Genomic DNA, 26,235 nt, shown 5'->3' with positions numbered 1-26,235 from the left:
CATGCGTTAGATGTGACTTAGCCATGCACTTGCAGTGAAGTTCGCCGTACCTTCAGTGAGAATCGGCCGGGTAGCTCGGGTGTATCTTTAGACACTTCAATAAAAAAAAAGCTGGGGATCCTGCCTTCCCAATCAACCTGCTGTCATGGCAAGCAGCTATACATGATGGCGATAATCCACCATGTAATGAAAGTCACACTGTTCTCTTCTGAAGCCTGGTAAGTTGTTACAACTGCAACGGATTATAAATATCGGTGAGCTGCTTGCTGCTCAACATTGGGTAAAAAGGCTTCTCTCTAAAACACCTGTTAACAGGCTCTTTAAAAATTGTAGTAAAAAATTGGATGGAAATTAACTCCTTTTTTTGCTGCACATAGAATAGTATGCAATGTTTAATGTGGTTGCTTCATAAAAACCAATTTTCATTAAGAAAAAAATCCACGGATAATTCCCATTGAAAGTTACAATAAATACAACGCTGTCCTTCATGTTTGATTTTTCATTCGACTTGCTATCTTTTCTTTTTTTCTGAGCACACATATTTCCCAGGGCAGGTTGCGTCTACATTCACCAGATATAAACGTTTGCTTAGACTTCACCTGCAAAATTTGCAACAGGCACCATGCTTCACTTATCCAGCCAGAGCTTTAGCTCTGTCCAAGCACAGATTCTACATGAGCAGGTTGCTATCAATCTATTTCACTCTGCTCATTGTACTTGAGATATCATGGTTTTTCTGGCAACTACCGTAGCAACATTGGGCAGCATTAATTGGTAACAATTTCCGAATCAAAAAGTACTTTAAGAACAGAATGCCATTATATTGTAACAGTTGTTACACTGAAAGGCAACAGCAGCGGCTGAACGAGGGCACCAGAGAAAACCGACCTACACTTCAGCGTCGTCTACTTTCTTCTTCTACTTAATCCTCGTGTCAATATTACATTTCTAGTCTTCGCATCAAGATGAAAAGCCTACACTGTGTTTTATTTCCAATCGACAGTATCATATCATGCATGCTATTGGCACAAACTTAGCAATGATTAAGTTCCTACTCGAATGACGCCATTTTGGCCAAAAGGATGCTCTACACCTGCCATCCAGCTGCGTATCCACACTTGTGAAACGAGGCAAGCTGAGCAGGTCTACAAAACCATTTGCCGTCATGATTGTTTAGACAAATTCCCAATCCATGAAGCAGTTACCTGAGCAGCTAATAGACTAACAACCAAACCATGCAGTATAATGTGCAGTGCCCTATGGGTAACTCTAGTTTCACTTAGTCCGACCTGGTATGTGTTAGAAATTTGACCGAGTCCAAGAATCCACACCACGCCATCATTGACACAAATGACTCCTATCTTTTGCAGGTTCTTGTTAACTGTGCTTCAGTGTTGGTGTATTGTTATCTCTCAAGACTACTTCTGGCATTTGCCAAACAAAAGAATGCAGTGCTTCAGTAAGCCCAGCATATTTTAACACTGCTTATATTGCAAATTACGACAGATTGCAAGTTATTTTTACTTCGATTGAATTTTCCATATTTCTTCCCAACGGGTCCCTGCAGTCACTCGTCCCTAAAATAGTGGCTCCAGCCAAAACAAAATAAAAAAATGAAGTAGAACGAGCGATATCCGGCACCTGCTTGGCATTGACAGGCTCAAACCGATCTGAAGCGAACAATAGGGCCCAAAGTGGAAATTTTCGATAAAAAAAAACAATAGACCTCTCCCTGATGTAAACAGTGTGACGTCAAAAAGGTGTGCCCCGATGGGCAAAATCGTCGACTTTCGGTTCTGAACCGGTTTTTCAGGTGCCGAGCGCTCGCCCACCAGCTTTGTTCCCTGATTCGAAACGCCTGGCAGCCTTTCTTCTCCCTGTGAGAGCCTCCTCGGTACGGCGCATGTTTTGCCCATCGGACCAGAAACACGTGCGTTGATGACGTAGGCCGGGAGAGGTCTATTTAAGAAAGAATTAGAAACAGGTACACATGGGCACGCTTCCCAAGCATATTTCAAGCAAGTTATGATGACAAGATCAGACAGAAAGCAAGGGCTAGCCCAACACCACAACGCGCCTCTCCCCCTATAAAGCAGCAGGCATTAGTATGAACTGAGTGTTCAGCCTTGAACACTGCTTAGCCACATCAGCTGCCCAGGCACATTTAAAAACTATATTTATTACAAAAGAAACGTTTTTGATTAAAAAAAATACGATCCACACTCACCGTCAATAGCTGTGCCTTTTTCCCAACACCAACTGCAGCCAAAATACCCGTTGAATTGTTTCATGTTTAATAGGGCCGCTCTGGCTGGGGAGTCCACACAGCAGGTGACCGCATGAACTGCCGACTTTACAGCTGTCCCAGCATGGTACCATGTCAGCTTCCCAATACTGCAAACCTCTTCAACAAACCTCTTCATAAAAAGGTGCATTGGGGGGTGAGTTTTTGAAAACCATAAGGCTGAAATGGTCACATTCTGCCATTTCAGTTGAAATGGAAGTTCGTTAATTACAAAATGGATTGGCCATATTGAAGACTTGCTAGATTCAAACACTGGTGCCCCATCCGTGTTGAAAGTGAGCGTGAGATCAGACCAAGTCATGTTCAAGTGGTTTCTTGTGCTCCTGTACAGGTCACCATCCGTGATGTCGGCATAAGTTCCTGGTTTGTGAGATCTTGTCGCTATTTGCTGGAGATTTCCAAAAAGAGGCCCACTTGTTTGCTTCACCAAGTCAAGGATTTGCTGTTTCAAGTCAAACATAAAAAAAAAGCTTCCAGTGTTGATTAAAGTCTGCACTATCTTTTGGACGCCACATGACTTACATTTAACAGCTGTTTTTTTCCAAGGCTCAACAAAGTCCCAAGGTAATCATAGCATGCCGAACAAAAAAAGTGTAGCTTCAGTGCTTCCTTCTGATTTTTCCACAGCTTCCTGAAGAAATAAGTGGTGCCTGGTACAACTTCTGACCCAAATTAAGCATTAATTAAAATTAGCAGACCTCTTACTTGTGCCCATGTTAGACCTGCATTTACAACATAAGCTAAAACCAACAAGAGTGCTTCTGCTTTCGTTGTTGTTTGGTGCGGCAGAGTCTAAGCAGACAATCTTTCAAACTGTTCCTGGAAGTCATAGGTTAATCTCTCCGCGTCAGGATCATCAACTTCACTTTCTTCATTATTGTCCTCACTCCGGTTCGCGGCAGCAGGTACGTCTTCTTCACTGCCTCCAGGTTGGGTGGGCTCTGGTTGTGAGCATGCACCAGTTTCGGGTATGCTGGTCTCCCTTTCAGAGCATGGACCGATGTTCTCATTACCACAGCTGGCGTTATGTGCTCCATCGTCTCCGCTGTTGGGTGACAATGAACCCACAGCATCTGGAGAATCCTGACTGGGGCTTCTGCCTGGCAAATCCTCATTTTGTAGGTGTGAGCATGAATCGGCACTTTGTAAAGCTCTGGGAGGACCACTCACATTTAGTGCAGTGTCATCCTAAAAATAAAAAAAGAAGCAGAAATTACAAGCCAAACACAACCAACAATTGGCATGCAAGATAAAAAAGAAAAGTGAATGCGAACTGTTACTACGGGCATCCTCACGTGCCTTCTTGCAGGTAGTGATGCCCATTACGAGTGTTTGAAAAGCAACTATGACAACACAACCAAAAAAATTGGGGGGACACACGAGCTCCACCTTTAAGGGCACGACGCGATAGCGTTAATGCCTCAAGTCTGCGGCACCCCTTGCGGATCGTTGTTAACGTGCATGCACTTTGCTGCTAGCTTAATCACTAATCCCTTAATTTGTGCTGCCATTATCTCGAACATATTCATTAGCATACAGTCATCAACTACTCAAATAAATCTTCTCAATTTCAAGAAAAAGAACGAGTTCAATTTTTACATATGGGAAATATTTGTAAAAGAAAGAAAAAAAAAGGATATCATATCATGTAAAAGACCCGGCATAGCTATAAAGCCCTGCCTTAACCAAGCTGTACAAACACGGCTTCCTGGCCTAGGGGTAACATGTCTGACTTGGGATCTAAGGGTCCCAGGTTCAACTCGCATCTCACAAGAGCTACCAGAGTTGGCAGCTCCTTCCAACACCGATATATCATGTAGCCTGCAGACATCAAGCAAACTGCCTACCAATCAGCGCCGTGCCATGTCACCAATCTGATTGCCTCCGGCCAGAGGCATGCTCGTGATTTTCCGCTCACAATGTCGACAACACCAACGACACATTTTTTGCTAAACAGGGCGCTTAATGCCAATGCATTAATAAATATAAATATTCATTATCACAAGTGAGGGCATGTTTAGCTCAAGAACAGTCCTTATTCTGCCCATGTAACTACTACAATCTATTGAGCTCAGTAAACACATGCTTTATTTAACCTACCACCTAAGCTACTCAGGTAATTGTGATTTTCTAGCAGTGCAGGGCCCATACGAAGGTGAAATTAGGATAGACAGCGAGTCCTAACCAGCCACTGCCTGTGGTTTGCAAGCCTGTCCCAACGTACAACAAAGCGGGTGCAAGAGAACTTTTCATTCTTCTGTCAACTGATGCGAAAGAAAGCTAGGTTGCCAAAATGACTAAGACAAGCAAAGGTGCACTGCAAACCTTCAGGACACCGCTGGCACCTATGCAAGGCAATTTTCTGTGAGTAACATTCAAATACACGACAACAGTGACCACAAGCTGTGCCAGAATCTTCATAGAGAGGTGGCAAGTTAAATTTCGGACAAGCGTGAGGCCTGTCACATTCGTGCACGTGGACAAAAAATAAAACAGCAAACAGTGGCGATAGCTTCACATACTGACCAGAGAGAGAGCCTAACGAAGGCTAAATTGCCAATATTCATCCTCTTTATCAGGATCTCAAGGAAGTGTTCAGCAAATTTTTTATGCTGGCCGACAACTTTCAGGCCAAAATCACCACCTCTTACCTCTCTTTGGCACCGTCACTGAAGCTAACAGCTACCAGTTAACATTTTTAAGTAGAGAGAGACCGAAACTCCCTAGAATTTTTCAAGGCCACTTATGTGGTAATACACTAATAATAAAGCAGCAGTAAATGACATCATCAGTAGCACATGGCTCATGTCTTGCACACAGTCTTTTTTTCCTTTACTGGTGGTCTGTTTTGGTGGTCTGTTAAGTTGAATATATTATGTAGTGAGACAGCAGATAACCACAGGCAAACAAACTTTGTGCTTAGCAACTACATTGTAGTTGGTTTCCTGTTTTTGGGGCTTATTTTTCTTTCTATTTGTTTTGAGACTTCAATGTGACTCTTGGAGCATGACACAGTGGTAAACATGGTAGAAATTTTGGGTTTCCTTGCTTATATAACCTGTCATTTCACTTGATCCACAAAAAAAAAGCAGTTTGAACTTTGTGCCTTGTGGTGTTGCTTTTCCTTTTTTGCTGCCTGGTCCTTGTCCTCTTTATGAACAGACAACTTTCCTAGATATGAATAAACTAGCTTGGAAGAATTTCTTACCGGACCCATAACATGTGGAGAATCGGGACTGGGACTGCTTCCTTGAATGTCCCCATCTTGCCGGTCTGAGCAGTAAATGCCACTCTGTAAAGCCCTGGAAGGATCATTCATGATGAGTGGTGCGTCATCCTAAAAAATAGGAAAGGAAAAAACAATACTATAAACTGTTGGCATGGGTTAATGAATGTCTGCTACCCTACGATTCTTCATCTACCTTTTTACAGTAGCCATCAAATGAAACGCGGACAGAAAAGAATTCGCCGCTGGAGAAGATCTACAGATAAGACATACCTTTAGCTACCGCACAGCGGTCTCCGCGCCATTTCTAAGGAAACTTCTAAAGGCTAACTCTCTCGTTTTGCTGCTCCCTTTCAAAGTGTCTTCTCGGTCTTTAATTCAACGCTGAGATAAACGCACGCGCACATACGATAGGTAGACTTTTTGAGTCGATCTTTTCTGCATGTTGCAGAGCTTGTGTGGAAAATTTTGCGCGCTCTAGTATTCAGTGACCCAGTAGATGCTCGCTGTTCACGATTTCAACTGTCTGTGCGCACCTTATTTTAATACAGACGCTAACTTACACTGCATACACGCGCACACACTTACACACACGCGCGCGCGCGCGCACGCACGCACACACACACGCACACACACACATATACACACACGCACGCGCACACACACGCACGCACGCACGCGCACACACGCACGCAAGCACGCGCGCGCATGCACGAGCGCGCACATAATCTATACATACATACCTTAACGGCACCCCTTTTGCGTCTGTTCCGGATGTTCCAGAGGGTTTGTTTGGGAATTTTTCCGTTTGAACCAGGTTCCAAGTATTGCCTGTAGCGCTTTCGTGACTTCTGTGACATCGCGAAGTTGGCTGCTAATACGCCCGGTGCCGAGAACCGTTCCCGCTCGTTGAATCTTCAGCAGACGCTACGGCCGTCACTGTACTGTCACTCCCTGGCTCCGTGCAAAAGCGATCTTCCCGCCATCATGCCGCCACCACGTGCAGTGTTGCCACCTCTATTTCCGAGCATTCCACCAAAATGTTTTCAAAAATTCGCTAATAATCTTCTAAACATTTTTTGGAAAACACCAAAATATCTGCTAATATGTACTGCGATGCTAGATGTAAAAATACTTGCACTGCGTCTTTCCTTGGCTTAGAAATGCAAGCAAATGTAGCGATCCAGAGTTAGAACTGTGATCAAAAAAAGGGATTCCTTAAGCAAAAAGCAAAAACGAAACCCCACGAATTTCGATGGAGGCGAAATATAATAGAAGCCCGCGTACTGTGCGATGTCAGTGCACGTTAGAGAACCTCTGGTCCCCTGTTGGTCGAAATTTCTGGAGCCCTTCACTACGGCGTCTCTCAGAGCCTAGTCGCTTTGGGACGTTAAACCCCATAAACCAAACTAAACCAAACCAGAATGCGCATCGCCGTTTGAAGCGGCGTCTGCTTGTGCGCGTATCACAACCAGCCATGAACATGAGGTCAAGGAAAAGGTGGCATATTTTATCCCGCAACTGTGGCTAGGAGGAAAGAGCATTTTCTTCAAGCGTTCAGTCAGATTATTTTTTGAGCAACATTCGTTGGCAGCGTCCAGGGCAGCTTGTACCGCATCGTTCCTGCGAGCGTTCCTGCCAGCAATTTTGTTTAAAGGCGTGAGTAAAGAAAACCAAACATAAGTAGGCTGTAAGGTAATCCTGTTCTCCTCAAATACACAGTCCGAAATAACCCATATAAAAAGTACTCCACAAGGGCCATTCTTCATAGGTTTATTTTACCGGGCGCTTCAGCGAACACTTCCGAAATTTTTACATTGCCTCGCGCATCGCATGTTCCTTGCACGAACAGGGACTGGAATGTTGTTACAAGTGACGACATTGCTTCACTGTGGTTAATGACATACATTGACAAATATTTTGTTACTGATATGTCAGTCGATTCGTCAACAATGATTCTGTATTTGCTGTTGCCAATGTCTGATGAAAGGTCCTCTTTAAAGTGCGGGTACAGAACATTTTAACCACTGCAGCGCATTTTGTCCTCTTCATTCGGCAGTCTCTGGCAGCCGCACTGTCTGGGAATGATTTCTTGATGCATTCTGCCAGATGGTCGGCAGTGCTGCAGTGTTCAGCTATGAACAACGCGGCCCTGCCCTCGAGATCTGCTGTGCTCACGGCATTGCTTTCAGTTCTTTTTGGGAATGTAATCTGCTGACGAGCCCAATATGCTAGTATCATTCTGGTGCTTTTTTGTATCTTTGTGAGCCTTCAGTTCGTTGTACTTGGATCCGAGTTGGCACCTGCAAAACTTATTCAGCAACCTTCAATCCATTGGGTGTTTTCTTGCAGAGGAGCCAGCTGCTCAGACCCGGGTCTTTAAGCCATTCGTCTCGAAACTTTTGAGCGTACTTCACTTTCGGCGTTTTTGCCATGATATCTCCCATGCTCGTGCGCACCGTTTGGGATAGGTTATTTTCTGCCGCAGCGCCACAGTCAATGCCGATATACAGCCGGGTGTTTCACCTAAGACTTTCTGCAATTTTTAAAAATAAGCTATTTGAATTAGGTGCGCGCTTTTTCTGGCATAGCATTGTCAGTGGTGTAGTACATAATAATGCAGCTAAGACGTGCTAACTAGCAGGCTTGTTAACCAATATTTAATAGTTAACTTTTAAACTATTACCGTTAGGCTCCTTAATTAATGAGAGGCACGTAGGCCACCGTAAGTAATGTCCATATCCGTTTTTAGAATTTCGAGAACGCGATTATCCTCGGCGCTGTGGTCCAACAAATTTTGGCTATCTCGACGAGTTAGGTTCACTGGAGAGGTTGCTTTGCCTGCAAGCTTCTCAACCCGCATGTATTTTGGCGCGATGTAGGCGAAATTTGTTGGGCCACAGTGCCAAAGGTAACCGCGTTTTCGAAATTCTAAAAACTGATATGGGTATTACTTACGGTGGGCTACATGCCTCTCAATAATTAAGGAGCCCAACGGTAATAGTTTAAAAGTTAATGATTAAATGTTGGTTAACAAGCCTGCTAGTTAGCACGTCTTAGCTGCATTATGATGTAGTACACCACTGACAATTAATGCTATGCCACAAAAAGCGCGCATCTAATTCAAATAGCTTATTTTTAAAAATTGCAGAAAGTCTTAGGTGAAACACCCTGTATACCAAGCGGACTGCTTTATTCTGCTCAAAGAAGCAAGGAGGAAGCACTGAGTGAGCGTTCAAAGTGTAGAGTGAATGATTTTTTTTTTTTTAAGATGCTGGTTCCGAAGTAATCTGCGAGATAGGGTGTAGCAAAGTGACCGAGGCGCCTAGGCGCCTTTCACCGCGCCTCGCAGGGTCGATGCATGGTGTCATGCATAGAATCAGTTGAAACCCTACAGCAGCCAGGTGCGGAGAGGCGCAAGCTACGAATCTCTCCGTGGGCTTCTTCGAGGCGTGCCATTATAGTGTACTAATTCTAGTACACTATTGCCATGCAACGGCCCACGCCAACTGGCCACACCAACGAGCCAGCGGCCGGCACGGCTGATAAATTCCCTTCCTCGCACATAACCCGCCGGCCACTATTTTTTTACTGAAGCCTACGAAGAGAATTGCTCATTTCGTTCAGATCCACTTCACGTCCTGAAATCCGCTAAAACAATGAGACCCACGAAATAAAGATTCAAAATCCGCTAAAAATCTGCTAGCCGCTAGACGAACATTTTTCCCGCTAAGAGGCCACAAAAGTCACTTAATTTAGCGGGAAAATCGCTAAAATGGCGACACTGAATTCTGCATGTACTTCGTATGAATTTCGAAGTCGAAATAAAAAATCATAAACTATTTCAGCAAGGTTGCTTGGACATTTTGCCTTTTCGTACATAAAAGCACGCATGTATATACGAGTACAGCTATAAATTATAACAGCACGTTTTACGTGGGAAAAGTACTTGTATGGTGGCACTATATTTTGCTGCGCATGATGCATGAAAGCCTATGCACGCCTTATAGTTTTGTCCGCGTAGTTGAGATGCGTCCATTGCCAAATCAAGGCGCGTCGCGTTGCAAACTTAGTGCGCATTTGCGGTTCGTTTTAATTGCTCCCGAAATGTTCGTCTACTGTGAGTACGTGTGTGATCATACAACTGCTGTTGTTGAACACACTAAAGTTCAGTCATTTGAACCAAAGAACGTCGCGGATTTCGATCCGGGAAAAAACTACAGCGTCTACTGGTGCGGCGACGACTTCACCGCTGGCGGTTACTACGATGCCAGAATCATACACATGACAGGTAAGTCGCCAAAAGGCCATCCATTGTATTTTTTTTTCTGCGGCTGAACAACTTTTTGCGGTATTAGGAAGGTGTATATACAAGCGCGTGCCCTAAGTATGCATGACTTCCGCACCTGTGCGCGCGCTGCTCTACGCAACGACACAACCGTCTTGAGAGCTCAAAATGGAGCACTTTCGGGGATCCATTGGCTATATTATAGATATTTGTCGCTTCGTCGAGGGCTCGTGAAAATATTTTGAGGCATGACAAGTAAACCACGCAAAGCGCGCAAGTTGAGGTCGCGGGAAGCGGCGAATGGAAAACATGTGCTCTAAAGTTTCGATTTCTCTTTTTTTTTTGTAATTCTCGTATCTTCACCTGTCTTCTAGCGAATAATTATAACGAAAGGTTGCGAAGTTCATAAAATGACTTGTTTTCTCATGCGTAGTTGTCTAACATTGTCAACGAATTGCGCTTCTGATACCCCGCCGGTGCCTCCCGGTGCCGTTGCCGCCGGTTCCGCGGGTCGCGGTGCCTCGTGTATTTCGCGGGTTTTTGCTCGTGTTTTTAATTTTATTTCAGTGAGTATTGGGCTTCATGTATAAGAAAAAAATGGCTTTATTGCACACAACAAGGCTTTGTGTACTACTAATTATACACTTGTATACTTCCTTCTTAACTATTGATGTCCCGGGGAGGACTATATGAGGGTATTACTTTTAATGACTCAGTAACTGTTGCAGCTAGCGGAGCGCAAAATTCAAATGTGAAATCAGCATACAAAGTTTTATGTAGTATGTATGTATACACGTATATATATTAAATTAAGGTATATTTTATAAATAATGGTAATAGTTCTAACTGCCATCCCTGCTAAAAAAAGTTCTATGTTGCAATAAACTCATACAGTTTATCATACAAATATCATAGACTTATCATACAAATCATAGAAAATTATCATAGAAATGTCATACATTTCTATAAATCATAGTCATCATAGAGATGTCATAGAATATGATACAAATTGTATGATATATCATTCAGATTGCATGATATTCTATGATGAAGCCTCTATGAGGTTATTGCATCACAGAAGTTTTTTTCAGCAGGGATGCCCTCCTTGAGGCAAAACGCTGTGGGGTACATGTTGCTATAGTGGCTCAGCAGAGCATGTGTTTCTCTGTTTTTAGTGTTTTATAATTTATTACCATACAGAGTTCTTGCCCTCAAGGCAGGACAAAAGGAGGGGATATGTGCACAACCTCAAACACTAAAATGAAGTGTGTATGGGCTTAGAAATTGTAATCTGGCTTTTACTGCTTAAGACGTTAATTAATGTGTCTTCAACTAATTCTTGCTCAACAAAGGACATATGAATGCAGCGTGAAGTACCGCAGCTGTGCCCTCTTGGTTTGAGCATCCACCTTGCGTGCAAGCGGTGTTGGGTTCAATCCCCATACAGTGCCCCCAGGTACTCAGAGGTGATGCAGTGTGTGCAAGGTTTCCCTTGGCCTGGTGTTCAATTGGCATATGTGCGGTAAAATGCTCGAAAAATGTGTCTCTAATTGCACCTTGAGTAGACGAAAATTCCTTGTGCCATGGTGCTCTTTGGACAAAGCTGCCTTTAAACCAGTAAGATCTGCAATCATCATCATCTGATAAGCTGCATACAGTATGATTGCAGTAGACGGAGAGGAACTTGTACACAGAATTCGCGGATGCAGGTTTGTTCCATTACAATACAAAAAAATTGAACATTTTGTAAATGTTGTGTGCATATCAGATTGGAAAAATTCAAAATAATATGCAGTGCAGCTCCATAATACATTCTTAACCTTTTATCAATGCACATTGCTTCTAACTTTCTATGTGCTGTGCAGAATCAAAGGAGGAAATGGACATCTACAATGAAAAACGACACCGAAGACCTCTTATACCACCCGAAGGGAAGAAAAGGACAAAAGGAAAGGTAAAGTCATAGCTTTTAAAGGCTGGTAATATTACTTTCAAATGTGCAGTTTTGCACTGCAAAAGTGTGTGTCTACTTGATGAACAGCTCACAAGGTGGGGCTTGTGACTGGCCTTGAAGAGAGATCATTGCCTCCAGATATCCACTTCTATTTCAAGCTGTAAAATATTTGATCCTAAGTAGGTTGTCGGGCAGGTGAGTTACATTTATTGAAAGCAGTGTTAAAAAATATGGACATGGGAAGAAGGTGTACACATGAAGATGAACGGACAGCTAATCTATATTCAGGGACTGCTCCACATTAAATACACTGCCTACTAGGATGCCGTGCTGACATTTAGTATGCTCCTTTCCCCACACACTCTTCCACGTGATTCCTGGCTCAACTTGGATCAGCTTGCAAGGTCAGCTGACCTTTGTGCACCAGGCTAGCAGCCTTCTTAGGGGTTGACTCTGAGTGACCAAACACAGTTCTACTGGGTCATTCCATGCCAAACACCCCAGACGTTGCACACAACCATCTACAGTTTGTTCAAAAATATTCATGGCAAGTTATGCCAATGTGCCTAATCAAAGCCTGAAACATTTTCGTTGAAAAAATTTATTTGTGAGGTCAGTGCAGTTTGAACATTTAGAGAAGGCTTTAATAAAAACACTTATAGTCGGATACAACTTAAGTCTGCAGTGAAGCTCCGCCCATATATTTAGCCTCCGCGCACAGAATTCCTCCACGACAAAAAAGTAGTCCGCTGCTTAAACGTTTCTGGTTAAATAAACAAAAAGCTCATCACACGAAAAAAAATTATGAGCTTTTGAATTTTGATATGTGGATTGTTTGATATAGTCAAGCATTCAAGCTGATTTCGTTTACTGTTCCGTTTACAAAAGTCAGGCTGATTTTGTTTCTCTTCCAATTGGAAAGCGGCGACTGCGGTCCAGTGTTAGCAACTGCTGTTTTTTTAAGTTGTATTCTACTATAATATTAACATTTGGAAAATAATAACATTTAGAAAAGATTAATCATCATCATCAGCCTGCCTACGCCCACTGCAGGGCAAAGGCCTCTCCCATGTCTCCCCCCCCCCCCAAAAAAAAAAAACTCTGCCTGTCGATGGAACTGCATAACCAGGCCTGAAGTGCGGCCTGATCTCGGTGACCAGAACTGACAACGCACTTCCTCACCAGAGCAGGATTTGACTCCACAATTTTTTTAGTGACATTTGCGCAGATTCTGGCTTTCGACATAAATCAGAGCTTATAGGTTTTTACGGCTCAAATCTTTTTTTTAATTAAAGAAAATATGAAAATGCACCATTTCTGCTGTTTTTTTATACCAACTTGCTCTCGCAAATTCAGAAATAGCCGTTTGGCTTCTCTAGATGTCTAGAACTTATAACCAATGTTACAGGTGATGAAACTGTGTACATTGAAGTAAGAAAAATACTAAGGTTGCAAAAAAGTGCATTTTGAGCCAAAAACACTGGTTAATTTCACCCTGAGGTGATCCAAGTAAAAATACAAACAATGACAGGTTACATAGAACAATTTATTGCCTTTCATTTCTTACATTTTAATCGAGGTAATTTTTGTTTAAAGTGAGAAAAGAATTTTTGAAGTTGAGCTCTTGCGTCGGAAGTTGCAAGTTGCAGATATCGGAGAATTGCGACCTGCACTTGGACCTGTGAAGAGCCACATGTGGCTCGCGACCTACAGTTTGCCCCCCCCCCCCTCCTCCTCCCCCCTGTACTAGTGCATTGCACAACTTTCCCCGTTATGCTGTGGCATGCTGCTGTCAGGATTAATCCTGATGGATTGCATATTTTGGTGTGCTCAACAGTTCAGCAGGAAATTTTAATTGCGCCTATTCAGTTGCAGGTGACAAAGTCAGCAAAAAAGCTACGGCTTGATGTGCAGCGCCAACAGGAGCTGCAGTTGATTGAGGAGGCAGTGGTGGATGGAGCCGTCGACATGGTTCCTGTTGGATTGCACAACGAGCTGAAGCGCAAAACAGAGGCCTTGGAGATTGAACTGGCTGCGTTGAAGCAAGCAAGGGGTGACCAGCCAGCTACAGCTGAATTTGAAGCTCTTAAGGACGAAGTTAGACAGCTCCGTATTCTGAATATGGAACTGCAGCGCAGCCTTACTTCCAAGCTCTTCGATGCTGGTAAATCCTCTTGAAAAGTTAGCTTCTTTGGAGCTGTTATGTCTTGATGCAGAGCATACTTTCAGATCCATCTACAGAATCATGTGTAGTGTGAAACAATTTTTTGTTTCCCCCACACAGACACACACTTGTAAATGTGTTGTGAAGATGGTGGGGAACAGGTACTTCTAAACTTCTGAAATCCATCATAGCTGTGTGGAGGGATGCTTGTTGCTGTCGTGATTGCTTCCTCAAATTTCCAGTTAACTCGCTGGCTATAAGTTTCCAAAAAGACAGGAAGAGGATAGGCAGCTAGTCTGCAAAGAACCCTCGGTGTATCATGTGCCTTTTAACTCAATGGGAGATCATTAAGCATTAAAAAAGAATTTAAAATCTTTTTTTCTTTTTTGAGGCAGGCCAGGTTTTTTCATTTATCGGAAATTTTTGTTTCTGCATGTGCTCATCGCGTTCAGAATATATATCAGTGCATGCTCTGCCTATTCATTCATTCAATATCTTAGCTAGCGGAAGCTTCCTTAATTTCTTAGCTGTCATTTTCACTGCACATTAAAAAAACAGGGTGGCATATGCATGACTTTGGTAGCGCACATTAATGGCATGCCAGCACACAGTTCGGCACTGCTTATGTCAACAAAAGTTGGAAAGGAGGCTAGTTGATGCTGGACGCGCATTGCTAAGTGGCCAAGTGAAATCTTAGTGCATTATGAAACAGTAATCTGCAGTATTTTTGTTGGGAGCTCAGAAGAAAGAGCATGTTTCGCTTCTATTTAGGCCATTATAAGCTGATGAGCTGCATTACAGAAATGATCTAGTGTTTTATGTAGCCCTTCGTGCTGAGTACCAGATTTCCATTGGGTATAAAGAACAATTGCATTGTTTTCAGTGAAAATTGAATCTTAGCCTCTTCACTGGTATGTTGTTGATAATTTGGCAGCAAAGGACATAATTATTGCTGGTAAAATCAGATTGGAAATCTTTCCACTGGCTGATTCAAACTTTTGAAGTCTTTGCTGAAAAGGACAGGTTGCCACCGTTTTGAAGTTAATGATGGTCTAGCATATCCTCTGAGATGCGCGCAATAAAATTGATGTTGATACACATGCTTCATTCATGAGAACGGCCAGTGATGGCTACACCTGTATTTCGTTTCTAGGTTCTAGCTTATGAAAGCTTTGTTTTCAGTTTCTTTTGAACACGCTACCGTACTGATACAGGTGAACTTAAATTTTTGTTTTGCGTCCCTTTAACATATTCCTCATAGATATTTCTCTGCTTCTAATTTAGGAAGACTACAAAAAAAATGAAACTAACATCTATAAGTGCTGAATATTGTTCCTCGTTCATGCATTATAACTGCGGTGCAGTAGAATAAACAAGGTGTAAGCATTCTACAGTGCTGTTGTTTGGAAGATGCAGTGTGCCCACAACCATGCAGTGCCGGCACCAAAAAAAATGTTCTAAAATAGGCTAGCTGTGGCTGTCACAGGACTGAGCTGATTAGAAATCAGTGAAAAAGGTCTGATTTTTCCATGTGCATAGCTAGGCTTTTGATCATAAACAGGAAGCCTGAGTATGTCATAGAACTGAAGCAGGAAGGTTAGCATTGTATTGAACAAATAACCCAGCCACAGGACGAAGGACAGGGAAGAGACAAGGTGCACACTGCGACTGAAACTAACAACTGTGCAGCAAGTTTTCTTGGGAGATGGATGTGCTTCATTAGAACACTGTTGTTAGTTCCAGTTGCAGTGTGCGCCTCGTCCCTTCCCTGTCCTTCAGCGTTGTTCTGGGTTATTTGTTCAATACAGTGCACCAGCTGACCCAGATCGCAACTTTTCTGCTAAAGTATGTACCAGTACTGCAGCCTGTGAACCATGGAATTATCCCTCCTGCGGCCTCAGTGTTGCAGAGTAGGCAAGGCAGATTTCGTTTGCAAACAGTATCCAACATCAGGAGTTCAGTTTCATGACACGCAGGTACTGCTTGCAACTATAGCAGAGATTTGGATAGCATGGTGGAAGGTGACAAGCTGGATAACGTGGAAGTAAACTCTTGTATACAGGTAAAAAAAAGAGTTGCATGAAGAAACCTAGCAAAGATTATCGGTAGCGTTGCATTGCTGTTTGTAAAGCCGATACAATTTCTTCCAGTGTCGTGGCACTGGTGAACATTGCCATAGGGGACAATAAATTTTTACCTTTTCTCTAAACTCTACTTCAGAGAAAATTTATTGTTCGATACGGCAATGTTTACTGAATTATGACATTGGAAGTAATTGTATGGGCTTTCCAAATAACAAGGTAATGCTATCAGTAGTCTTTTCTCGGTATTAAGTTGCGCTGTGAGCAAAATCATTAAGTGCCAGCTCACTGGCCTGTGTTTGATGAATTTATGTGATACCTGATTGGCATTAATATCCTCAGGTATAGGAAGCTGGAGTAATGAATTAACAGAAGTGTTTTAGGCAACTAAACTTATGTACTTAAAAACCGAATTATTCACTCTTATGTGCTATGATATGTAAGGGGGAAAGAAGGGATTACTTTTAAATTTATTTTTATTTTTCAGAAGTGAGGCTGATATATGCAGCTGCCTCTGATCTTCCACTGAATATTGTGTATCAGCCCGCACTAGATAGTATGGAGAAGAATGGTAAGTAATTTTTTGTCCACTTGCATTCTTTTACTTTCCTAAACTGATTTGAATGCCTCTGAAGCTCTTTACTTGTAATATCTGCAGGGCAAGCCTCGGCGAGCGTTGCATCCCCACAGTGCCAAGTTCAGCATGGTAAGGTGTATACATTCTAAACATGTATTGGTTTGTTGACATGTGGTTTGCTGGTGGCAGTTTCATGAAATTTCAGGACGTGTGTTTGTAAGCAGAATCTGTAAACTTCTTGAACCTAGGGAGAGAACACTGTTTAGTTGAACCGGGTCAATTTGAGAGTTATCAGAATGATAGAGCACCGTTGCATTACCATGTAGACTGACACAGATGCTATGCTTAACTCCTTGAAAGTGAGGCTAAAATGAAAGTGCTGACGTAAGTATACCTTTCACTGGCGAGACTTTGCACGGCTGCTTTGTCTGATGTGGCCGTGCAACAGTCGGAAGTACTGGCATGCCTTACTGCAAATAATTATGGAAGAGAAATTCCTCTGCAGCTCCTTATAACTTGCTGTTCCTGCAGGACAAGCCTCGGCGAGCACTGCTTCCCTGGAGAGCCCAGGTCTGCTTGGTAAGATACACTTTCATGTTTTGGGTTTAGTGATCTGACAGTTTAGCGCTGTTTTCGATCGTAGTCGTATGTTGGGAGAAAAAAGCCTCGGTAGTTGGCTAACTTATTACTTGCTGCACCTACAGGACAAGCTTCAACGAGCACTGCTTCCCAGAGCCCAGGTCTGCTTGGTAAGATACTCTTTCATGTTTTGGGTTTAGTGATCTGACAGTTTAGCGCTGTTTTGGATCGTAGTCGTATGTTGGGAGAAAAAAGCCTCGGTAGTTGGCTAACTTATTACTTGCTGCACCTACAGGACAAGCTTCAACGAGCACTGCTTCCCAGAGCCCAGGTCTGCTTGGTAAGATACTCTTTCATGTTTTGGGTTTAGTGATCTGACAGTTTAGCGCTGTTTTGGATCGTAGTCGTATGTTGGGAGAAAAAAGCCTCGGTAGTTGGCTAACTTATTACTTGCTGTACCTGCAGGACAAGCCTTGACGAGCACTTCTTCCCTGGAGAGCCCAGGTCTGCTTGGTAAGATTCTCATTGTACTCCCGTGTTGGTTTGGTGATCTGAAAATTTTGGTCTGCTTCAAAATATAGTGTTCATAAGCTGAAGCCGACTCGCCTGGGAAAGTTTGCTTAAAGCTTGAAAGCCAATGAGCATCAGGCCAATTTGATGTTGCTGAGAATTACTTAGCACCATTGCACGGCCCATGCAGTACGAAAAGAATGCCATGATTAATTCTCTGAAAGCAACAATACATGAAAGCACTTTCTGAAGACTACCTGTTCGTCTTACTGCCAAGGCTTTGCACGGCTTCTTTGCCTGCATTAGCCATGCAACAGTCTGGAGTGCCTGCGTGCCTTATTGCAGGTAATAGTGGAAGAATAACACATCTGGAACTCCTTTTTATTCACTCCATCCGCAGGACAAGCCTCGACAAGTGCTGGTCCCCTGGAGAGCCCAGGTCTGCGTGGTAGGATTACTCGATTGTTGGTTTGGTGATTTGACAATTTTGATCCACTTCAAAATATAGTGTTTATAAGCTGAAGCTGACTTGCCTGGGAGAGTTTGCTTAATGCTTAAAAGCTAATGAGTGTCAAATAATTTGGTATTTCTCAGTTATTTAGCACCATTGCATTCTCCATACAGTGCGAAAAAATGCTATAACTCCTTTAGAGTGAGAATAAATGGAACGCTTTCAGAAGATTACCATTTCCTCGAATGACTTTCCATGGTTGTTTTGCCTAATATAGCCACGCAACTGTCTAGATTATCTGCACACCTTAGTGCAAGCTTTAACTGAAGAGCAACGCCTCTACAACTACTTTTTACTTGTGTACCTGTGGTACAAGCCACGATGAGCACTGCTTTTTTTATATCAGTTTCGTAGTAGAGGTACCACATGCAGTGTTTGAATATTCCAGCCCCCATGAAAAAGTTAAGTATATAAGAAGCTATGTTAATTGATCATTTTATGGTTTGATCATCCCTGTGCATGCACATTTTATACTTTTTTTGGTGTTCAAAACAAGAAGTCAATTTTTGTCTTTGTGCAGGAGAAGGAGGCCATAGCCACTGCCCTGTCACTGAAGCTGACATACAAGTGGGCTCTACCAGGGATGATGGAAAAGTAATCACCTTTCTTTTTTACAAGCAAGCATGTAAACATCTGGTGGAGATGGTGTTCCATGGCTCCCAGTTTTACTGTAAGGACTGTGCTTTAAAATATAAAATATCTTGTCAGCTTAAATGGGACGACCAATTTCTTATGGTCTAAAGTAGGCTTTTTGAATTATTATAGATAGATGTGAACAGGTAAGCAGACAGCTACAGTATTCATTTTAAATGAGCCTCAGGGGAGCATTTATGGAGGGAGGTGGTGGGGCATTGGTAAATTTCACATAAGGAAAACATGCAGAACACCATTTTTTTTTAAACAAAAGGCGAAGAAATACATGGCTAAAATGTGACTGCTGCCCGAAGAGAGTGCCGTATATCCGACCCTATGTTAAATTAAGCCTACTCAATAACATTTTGAGTCTGCTTAATTTTTTGTTTAGTTTTAAGATTGTATAGGTCAGGAAGATAGCACCTCTAAGGGAATAACCTGTAGCACAAGCATATTAATTGCTGCTTTTCGATGTGGCAGAAGACTTCAAGCTGCTAATTGGGTGCTTGCAAGCAGAGTTAATTTGTCATACTGAACTGCTGTTTCATGTGAGCAGTAAATTTACAAAAGCCTCTCCTGCATTTCTAACCTGCTGTCAGGCAATTTAGTTGTGCAGCTGGTAAGCCTGTTTGCAACACAGGTGCATTGATCATGCTTAAACTGCTAACAATGTTCAATGTATTGAACAAGTTGCATAAGCCCATGTTATCATCAGTGGTGTGTTAGCTTTGAATATTTTGGGGCCAGATGTAGAATCCACTTTCTCCTTAACTATATTGCTCAAAGACAAATTTAGGCAGTCGTTTTTGCATTCATGTCTAAACTGGAACACTATTTTTGTAAAGAACCCGTAGTAGCTTTTTCTGATTGACAGCTCAAGCTTTTGTGGAGTATGGAATTTGGAGCAATGTTTTGTCATATTACGCGTTGCTGTTGTTATTGGAGTTTGAAGTCTTATGTGGGCAATACACTAATGTGACGCTTGAAAAAAGTGACAATGCAACACTCTAAAAACTCATAAGGTGTGGTAGAACTGCTTTCATATGGATACTATTGTGATATTCATGACTTCTGCATTTTTTGTGCTCCATACCATGAGACTCAGGAGAAAACAGTTGCCCAGCCTGTTATATTGGCTTTGAGGGGACTATACAAAAAGTGCTAAATAGCGTGACAGTTTTTGTTTTGCGTCATTGTCAAGTGACCTTAAGTCGCCATCATGTGCTAGAGTACTATGCAATGCTTGATGGTGCTACTGAAAGCTCCTCTGTCAAGGTACTTATAGCCTCAGAGCGCAGAAAGAGGTCTGAAAAAAATAGGTTGCAGGAAAGTATTAACAGCTGTGTGCACATATTTTGCAGGTCTATGCTGGAAGCGGTGCCTGGGTGGAGCCACAGGTGTGGACTAGGCTCTTCCAGGCGCCATCCGACTCGATGTTCTGCCGGATGGCGGCTCAGGTGTACTGGAGCACAGAAGAGTTAAAAAACAGGAGTGTGACTGGAACGCTTTCAAACAGAAGCCTGTCTCTGGGCAAGACAGAGCCAAAGCCTGCATTGACGCCGCAGAAGCTGACTTCTCTGAAAGGTGTGTTGACCCTTTGGTGACTCTTTTGCTTTATGTCTAGCGTTGCTCAGTTAGTAAATGGACACGTAACAATAATTTGGAACCTAAACTTCTCATCATACCTTGTGGGCTGTGAGTTTTGGTACAGAAGGAAAAATGTTTCAATGACTGCACTTCAGGATACAACTTGTCCACAGGTTATTTACAAACACTAGACAAGCAGGAAGCTGTTTGCTGGAACTGGTCACATTAAATGCATCATCATTTGCATCATCGTGTACGTGCAAAGTATCTTAATAAAACTGGAATTAAACAAATTTAAGAAGTCATGACAGACCCATTGTTCAAGGAATTTTCACCACCGGACAACACTGCTTATAGTTCACAGATCCAGAGCTGTGTCCTGTAATTAATGGCAGCTCACTCACTTTTAAAGTTATCATGTGTGCATTTTTTTCAATGCAGAACACTGCGCTATACCACAGCAGTTAATGAAGCTGGTTCAGCAGCAAGCTGTATTACTTAAACTTGTTCTTCTGCTCTTAACTAAGAATTCATTGTATTCTGCCCATAGTTATTATTGAAGCGTTAAATGTTTGTCCGTGGCAGAGCTTACAGAGATACGGAGGAGAAATTGAAGTTGGCCTAGCTGGATGTAGCTCAGCAGTTTAAGATTGAGTTCATATATTTTAAGAAGGCTTCTCATAAATTTGTTGTGGTGTGTGGAATTTAACGTCCCAAGGTTACTCAGCCTATGAGGGATGCTGTAGTAGAGTGTTCTGGAATAATTTTACATCACCAGAAGTGTTAAACCTTTACTGACATCGTCCAGCACATGGACGCCTTTTGCATTTTGCCTTCATCGAAATTGGGTGGCCGCGACTGGGTTCGAGCCTGAATACTCAGGCTCGGTATCTGAAATCCTAACCACTAAGCAACTACAGCTAGTCCTTCTCATGAATATGTCGCAGTCTGCACTGACTACCTAAAAGCTCTTGACCGCGTCGAATCATCTCAGAAAAAAGTTTCTACCTTGCAGAGTAACATGATGGTGCTTTTATGCTGCCACTATTTTGTCAGTTTATTGTGTAAAATGTATGTTGCCAAAGGCAAAGTGCTACAGTGCACTTGTATGAACCACCAGTGGCTATTGTGTTCCAGATTGGGCTGGCCCTTAGTCACAAAGCAATTTTTCATTTGGCTATATATAATGCACTATATGCAACTTTTGAAACTGCAGTCCTTGACTGCATTGGGCTTCTTTGCTTTACTTCTTCTTTTGAGAGTTGCTTGTGGAAATCTTTCTGTAATGCCCCTCAATCCATACATTGCCCTTAATATTTATTCTTTCTGCAGCTTTGTTCCGCCTCTACATGGGGGACACAAGCCCAGAGGAGTCTGCAAAACGGCTGAAAGCGGTGCGCAAGCATCTTGCTCAGAAACTGGGTGATGTACAGCGCAAATAGTGCGCAACATAATAAAGGTGTTCTGTGAAATTTTTTGTGACTGTTATCTAGAGACACACATTTTGCTAAAAAAGTTATTGCACCATTTATTTGCAGCATGCAGAAATAATTTTCCAGTTTATCCAAGTTCTCCTTTTCAAGTATTCAGATAATCGTTTTCAGCTTGTCCAAAGATACCAGCAGGATTGTGTGTTGAAACAACGTGAAGGTGCCATGGTCATGTGTCTGCGTGAGCTTCATGCTCACGGGCCAACAGGCCTCCAGGCATGCACAAAAGCAGGCCAATACCAGTAGGCCGACACCACCAGGCCAATACCAGTAGGCCGACACTACCAGGCCAATACCAGTAGGCCGATTCCAGTAGGCCGACACCATTAGGTCCAACACCAATAGGCCCGACAGCAATACACCCAACACCAATAGGCCCAACACCAATAGGCCCAACACCAGTAGGCCCAACACCAGCAGGCCCGACACCAGCAGGGTCCCAATTTACGGATTGCCAACAGACCTACAGCCTGTTGGATTTTCTGATAGGGTAGGGTATTTGTCATGATGTTTTTGACCGCGTGTAAGATTTTTCCTTAATATCTGCGCAGTTGAGCTGTCCTCTGCACATCTCTTGGCTGCTGGTTGATTGAAAATAAATGTCTAAATCTATAGAACCGCGCATGTGCATTCCTTTCGAAATGCGAGCATCTGCATCAGCAAAGCGAAAATGCACGAGCGCGGCTTCACTACGCTTTTCTCCATAAAATTTGTGCACTTAAACTGGGTTTTACATGCCAGTTGGCTGCTCGTTGATGGAAACGAAACGTTTATAACTAGAATCACTCGTATTCGTTGCTCCGCAAATGCAAGCAACTTCATCCGCAGCGCTAAGCTTTCCTCCTTAATATCTGAGCTGGCAAACTGCCTTCTACATGCTGCAGTTTGCCGCTGGTTGACGGAAAATAGTCGTTTACAACTAGAACCACTCGTTTGCGTTGCTTTGTAAACGCGAAAAAGCGCGGCTGCGCTATGCTTTCTGGGTTTTTTTTTGCGCAAAAGACACGGCACAAAAGAAAAGAGGTAGACAGGACAAGCGCTTGTCCTGTCTACGTCGTTTCTTTTGTGTCGTGTCTTTTGCGCAAAAAAAAACCCAGAATGCTTAGGCACCAACTAGCCTGCAAAAACATACTTGCGCTATGCTTTTCTCCTTAATATTTCCGTAGTTAAACTGCCTTCTTCACTCCAGTTGGCTGCTAGTTGATGGAAAATAAACGTTTACAACTAGAGCCACACGTTTTCGTTGATTTCTGAATGCTAGCAACTTCATGAGTAGCGCGAAAAACTAGAAGCACGGCTGCGATCCGCTGCTTTTTGCCTCTGCAGGCTGCGCTATGCCTTTCTCCTTAATACTTCTGCAGTTAAGCTGTCTTCATCACGGCAGTTTGGTGCTGGTTGATGGGATATAAGCGCTTACAACTAGAACCACTTGTTTTCATTGCTTTCTGAATGAGCGCAACTTCATCAGCAGCGCGAAAAAGCAGAAGCGCGGCCAGGCGCGGCTGCGCTCTGCGCTGCTTTTTGCCTCTGGTAAGATGGCCGCCGCCCGTTCGGCGCGGCTTCACCCTTGCCCATAGGCGCGTATAGGCGGCTTCCACTCCAGCAAGTTTTATATATCCCCCTTGATTGAACTGGATTGGATTGGAATGGATGGGATTGGTATGGACTGGATAGGATTGGATTGGATTGCATTGGATTGGAATGGATTGGAGTGGATTGGATTGGATTCGAATGGACTGTATTGAATTGGATGGGATTGGATTGGTTTGGATTGCATTGGATTGGATTGGATTGGATTGGATTGTATAACCGATGCATCACCACAAGTGTAACCACAAGCACCACCAGCTACACTACCAGCTGTAGCATGGCGTACGTGCGGATATTGCTTTCGCAATTACCGGGCTTAACCAAGCTAAGCGACAGATTTTTTTGGGGCTTCTCTTAGTGCTTTAAGAAAGATCGCGTCAAAGGCTACGCGGTGCTGTTTGGGGCGACTATATATATTGAGTATGTAGGTGCCCATGCTGTTTCTGTGCTGTGGTAGTAGCTTTATGATCATCATCATCATCAGCCTGACTACACCCACTCCAGGGCAAAGGCCTCTCCCATGTCTCTCCAATTAACCCTGTCCTTTGTGAGTTGCCGCCACTGTATCCCAGCAAACTTCTTAATCTCATCGGCCCACCTAACTTTCTGCCGTCCCCTGCCACGTTTGCTTTCTCTTGGAATCCACTCCGTTACCCTTAAGGACCAGCGGTTATTTTGCCTTCGCATTACATGCCCTGCCCAAGCCCATTTCTTCCTCTTGATTTCAACTAAGATCTCATTAACCCGCGTTGGTTCCCACACCCACTCCGCCCTCTTCCGATCTCTTAACGTTACACCTATCATTTTCCTTTCCATAGCTCGCTGCGTTGTTCTTAACTTAAGCTGAACCCTCTTTGTTAGCCTCCACGTTTCTGCCCCATAGGTGAGTACCGGTAGGATACCGCTGTTGTATACTTTTCTCTTCAGGGATATTGGTAAGCTACCATACATGATCTGAGTGAACCTGCCATATGCGCTCCGCCCCATTCTTATTCTTCTAGTTATTTCCCTCTCATAATCCGGATCTGCGGTCACTACTTGCCCTAAGTAGACTTATTCTCTTACTACTTCCAGCACCTCGCTACTAATTGCGAACTGCTGTTCCCTTGCTAGGCTGTTGAACATTACTTTGGTTTTCTGCATGTTAATTCTTGGCCCCACTGTTCGGCTCTGCCTGTCTAACTGATTGATGATGCTTTGCAGTTCTTGTTCTGAGTGGCTTAGCAAGGCAATGTCATCAGCGAATCGCAAATTACTCATGTATTCTCCATTAACTCTTATCCCCAACTGTTCCCATTCCAGTCCCCGGAATACCTCCTCTAAGCAGGCAGTGAAGAGCATTGGCGAGATCGTGTCTCCCTGCCTGACACCTTTCCGTATTGGAATTTTATTGCTGACTTTATGGACAACTATAGTAGCTGTGCAGTCGTTATAAATATCTTCCAATATTTTCAAATAACACTCTTCTACACCCTGATTCCGCAATGCCTGCATGACAGCTGAGGTTTCCACTGAGTCAAATGCTTTCTCGTAATCAATGAAGGCTATATATAGGGGTTGGTTATATTCTGCGCATTTCTCTATTACCTGATTGATAGTGTGAATGTGGTCTATTGTCGAGTATCCTTTACGAAAGCCTGCTTGATCATTTGGTTGACTAAAGTCCAAGGTTGTCCTGACTCTATTAGCGATTACCTTAGTAAATACCTTGTAGGCAACGGACAATAAGCTGATTGGTCTGTAATTCGTCAAGTCCTTGACGTCTCCTTTCTTATGAATTAAGATAATGTTAGCGTTCTTCCAAGCTTCTGGTACTCTCGAGGTCACAAGGCATTGCGTATACAGGGTGGCTAGTTTTTGCAGCACAATTTCTCCTCCGTCCTTCAACAAATTTGCTGTTACCTGATCCTCACCAGCTGCTTTCCCTCTTTGCATTGCTCCTAAGACTTTCTTTACTTTCTCCTTCGTTACTGGCGGGATGTCCCATTGCTGTGCTCGACTTCCTTCCTCAGTAACTTGGTGATTACATTCGCTACTGTATAGATTTGTGTAGAACTCTTCGGCTAATTCAACTATCTTATCCATATTGCTGATGACATTGCCGTGTTTGTCTTTTCGCACATAGATCTGGTTTTTACCTATGCCCAGTTTTCTCCTGGCTGATTTTAGGCTACCTCCGTTCCTTAGAGCATGCTCGATTTTTTCCATGTTAAACTTTCTTATCTCGGCTAACTTGCGCTTATTTATTAACTTCGATAGCTCTGCTAGTTCTATCCTGTCTGTGGAGTTAGACGTCCTCATGCTTTGGCGTTTCTTAATCAGATCTTTAGTCTCCTGAGATAGCTTGCTGGTATCCTGTCGAACCATCCTACCACCTACTTCTGCGGCGCACTCTGTAACGATAGCTGTAAGATTATCATTCATTGTTTCAATACTACGGTGGTCTTCTTCATTTACAGCGGAAAATCTGTTTTGCAGCTACATTCTGAATTCCTCTACCTTCCCTCTTAATGCTAACTCGTTAATAGCCTTTCGATTCACCAGTTTCCTCCGTTCCCTCTTCAAATCTAAGCTAGCACGAGACCTTACCATTCTGTGGTCGCTACAACGGACCTTACCGAGGACCTCCACATCCTCTACGATGCCAGGGTGTGGTATGAAGTCTATTTCATTTTTAGTCTCACCATTGGGGCTCTTCCACGTCCACTTCCTGTTTGCTCGTTTGCGGAAGAAGGTATTC

General features: G+C 43.1%; 1 protein-coding gene and 1 long non-coding RNA gene across 2 annotated transcripts; both read left to right on the top strand.

The window, feature by feature from the left end:
- The first annotated feature begins 9,638 nt into the window (after positions 1-9,638).
- LOC149356703 (BEN domain-containing protein 5-like) lies at positions 9,639-21,887 on the top strand. Its single transcript, XM_089576415.1, has 7 exons — positions 9,639-9,822; positions 11,685-11,773; positions 13,643-13,870; positions 18,085-18,157; positions 18,716-18,789; positions 20,190-20,412; positions 21,748-21,887. Exons 1-7 carry the CDS (start codon positions 9,639-9,641, stop codon positions 21,855-21,857), a joined length of 981 nt encoding a protein of 326 aa, XP_089432541.1. The 3' UTR covers positions 21,858-21,887.
- On the top strand, positions 16,682-17,511 carry LOC149356704 (uncharacterized). Its single transcript, XR_016291676.1, has 4 exons — positions 16,682-16,724; positions 17,127-17,174; positions 17,300-17,344; positions 17,470-17,511. It is a non-coding gene; the product is annotated as an uncharacterized LOC149356704 (long non-coding RNA).
- Positions 21,888-26,235: the final 4,348 nt, after the last annotated feature.

The sequence above is a fragment of the Amblyomma mixtum genome, chromosome 3, assembly GCF_055824585.1.
Source record: "Amblyomma mixtum isolate Tamu chromosome 3, ASM5582458v1, whole genome shotgun sequence".
Classification (NCBI taxonomy): domain Eukaryota; kingdom Metazoa; phylum Arthropoda; class Arachnida; order Ixodida; family Ixodidae; genus Amblyomma; species Amblyomma mixtum.
The sequence above is the reverse complement of the archived record's forward strand: the minus strand, read 5'-3'. Positions and strand labels throughout refer to the sequence as shown.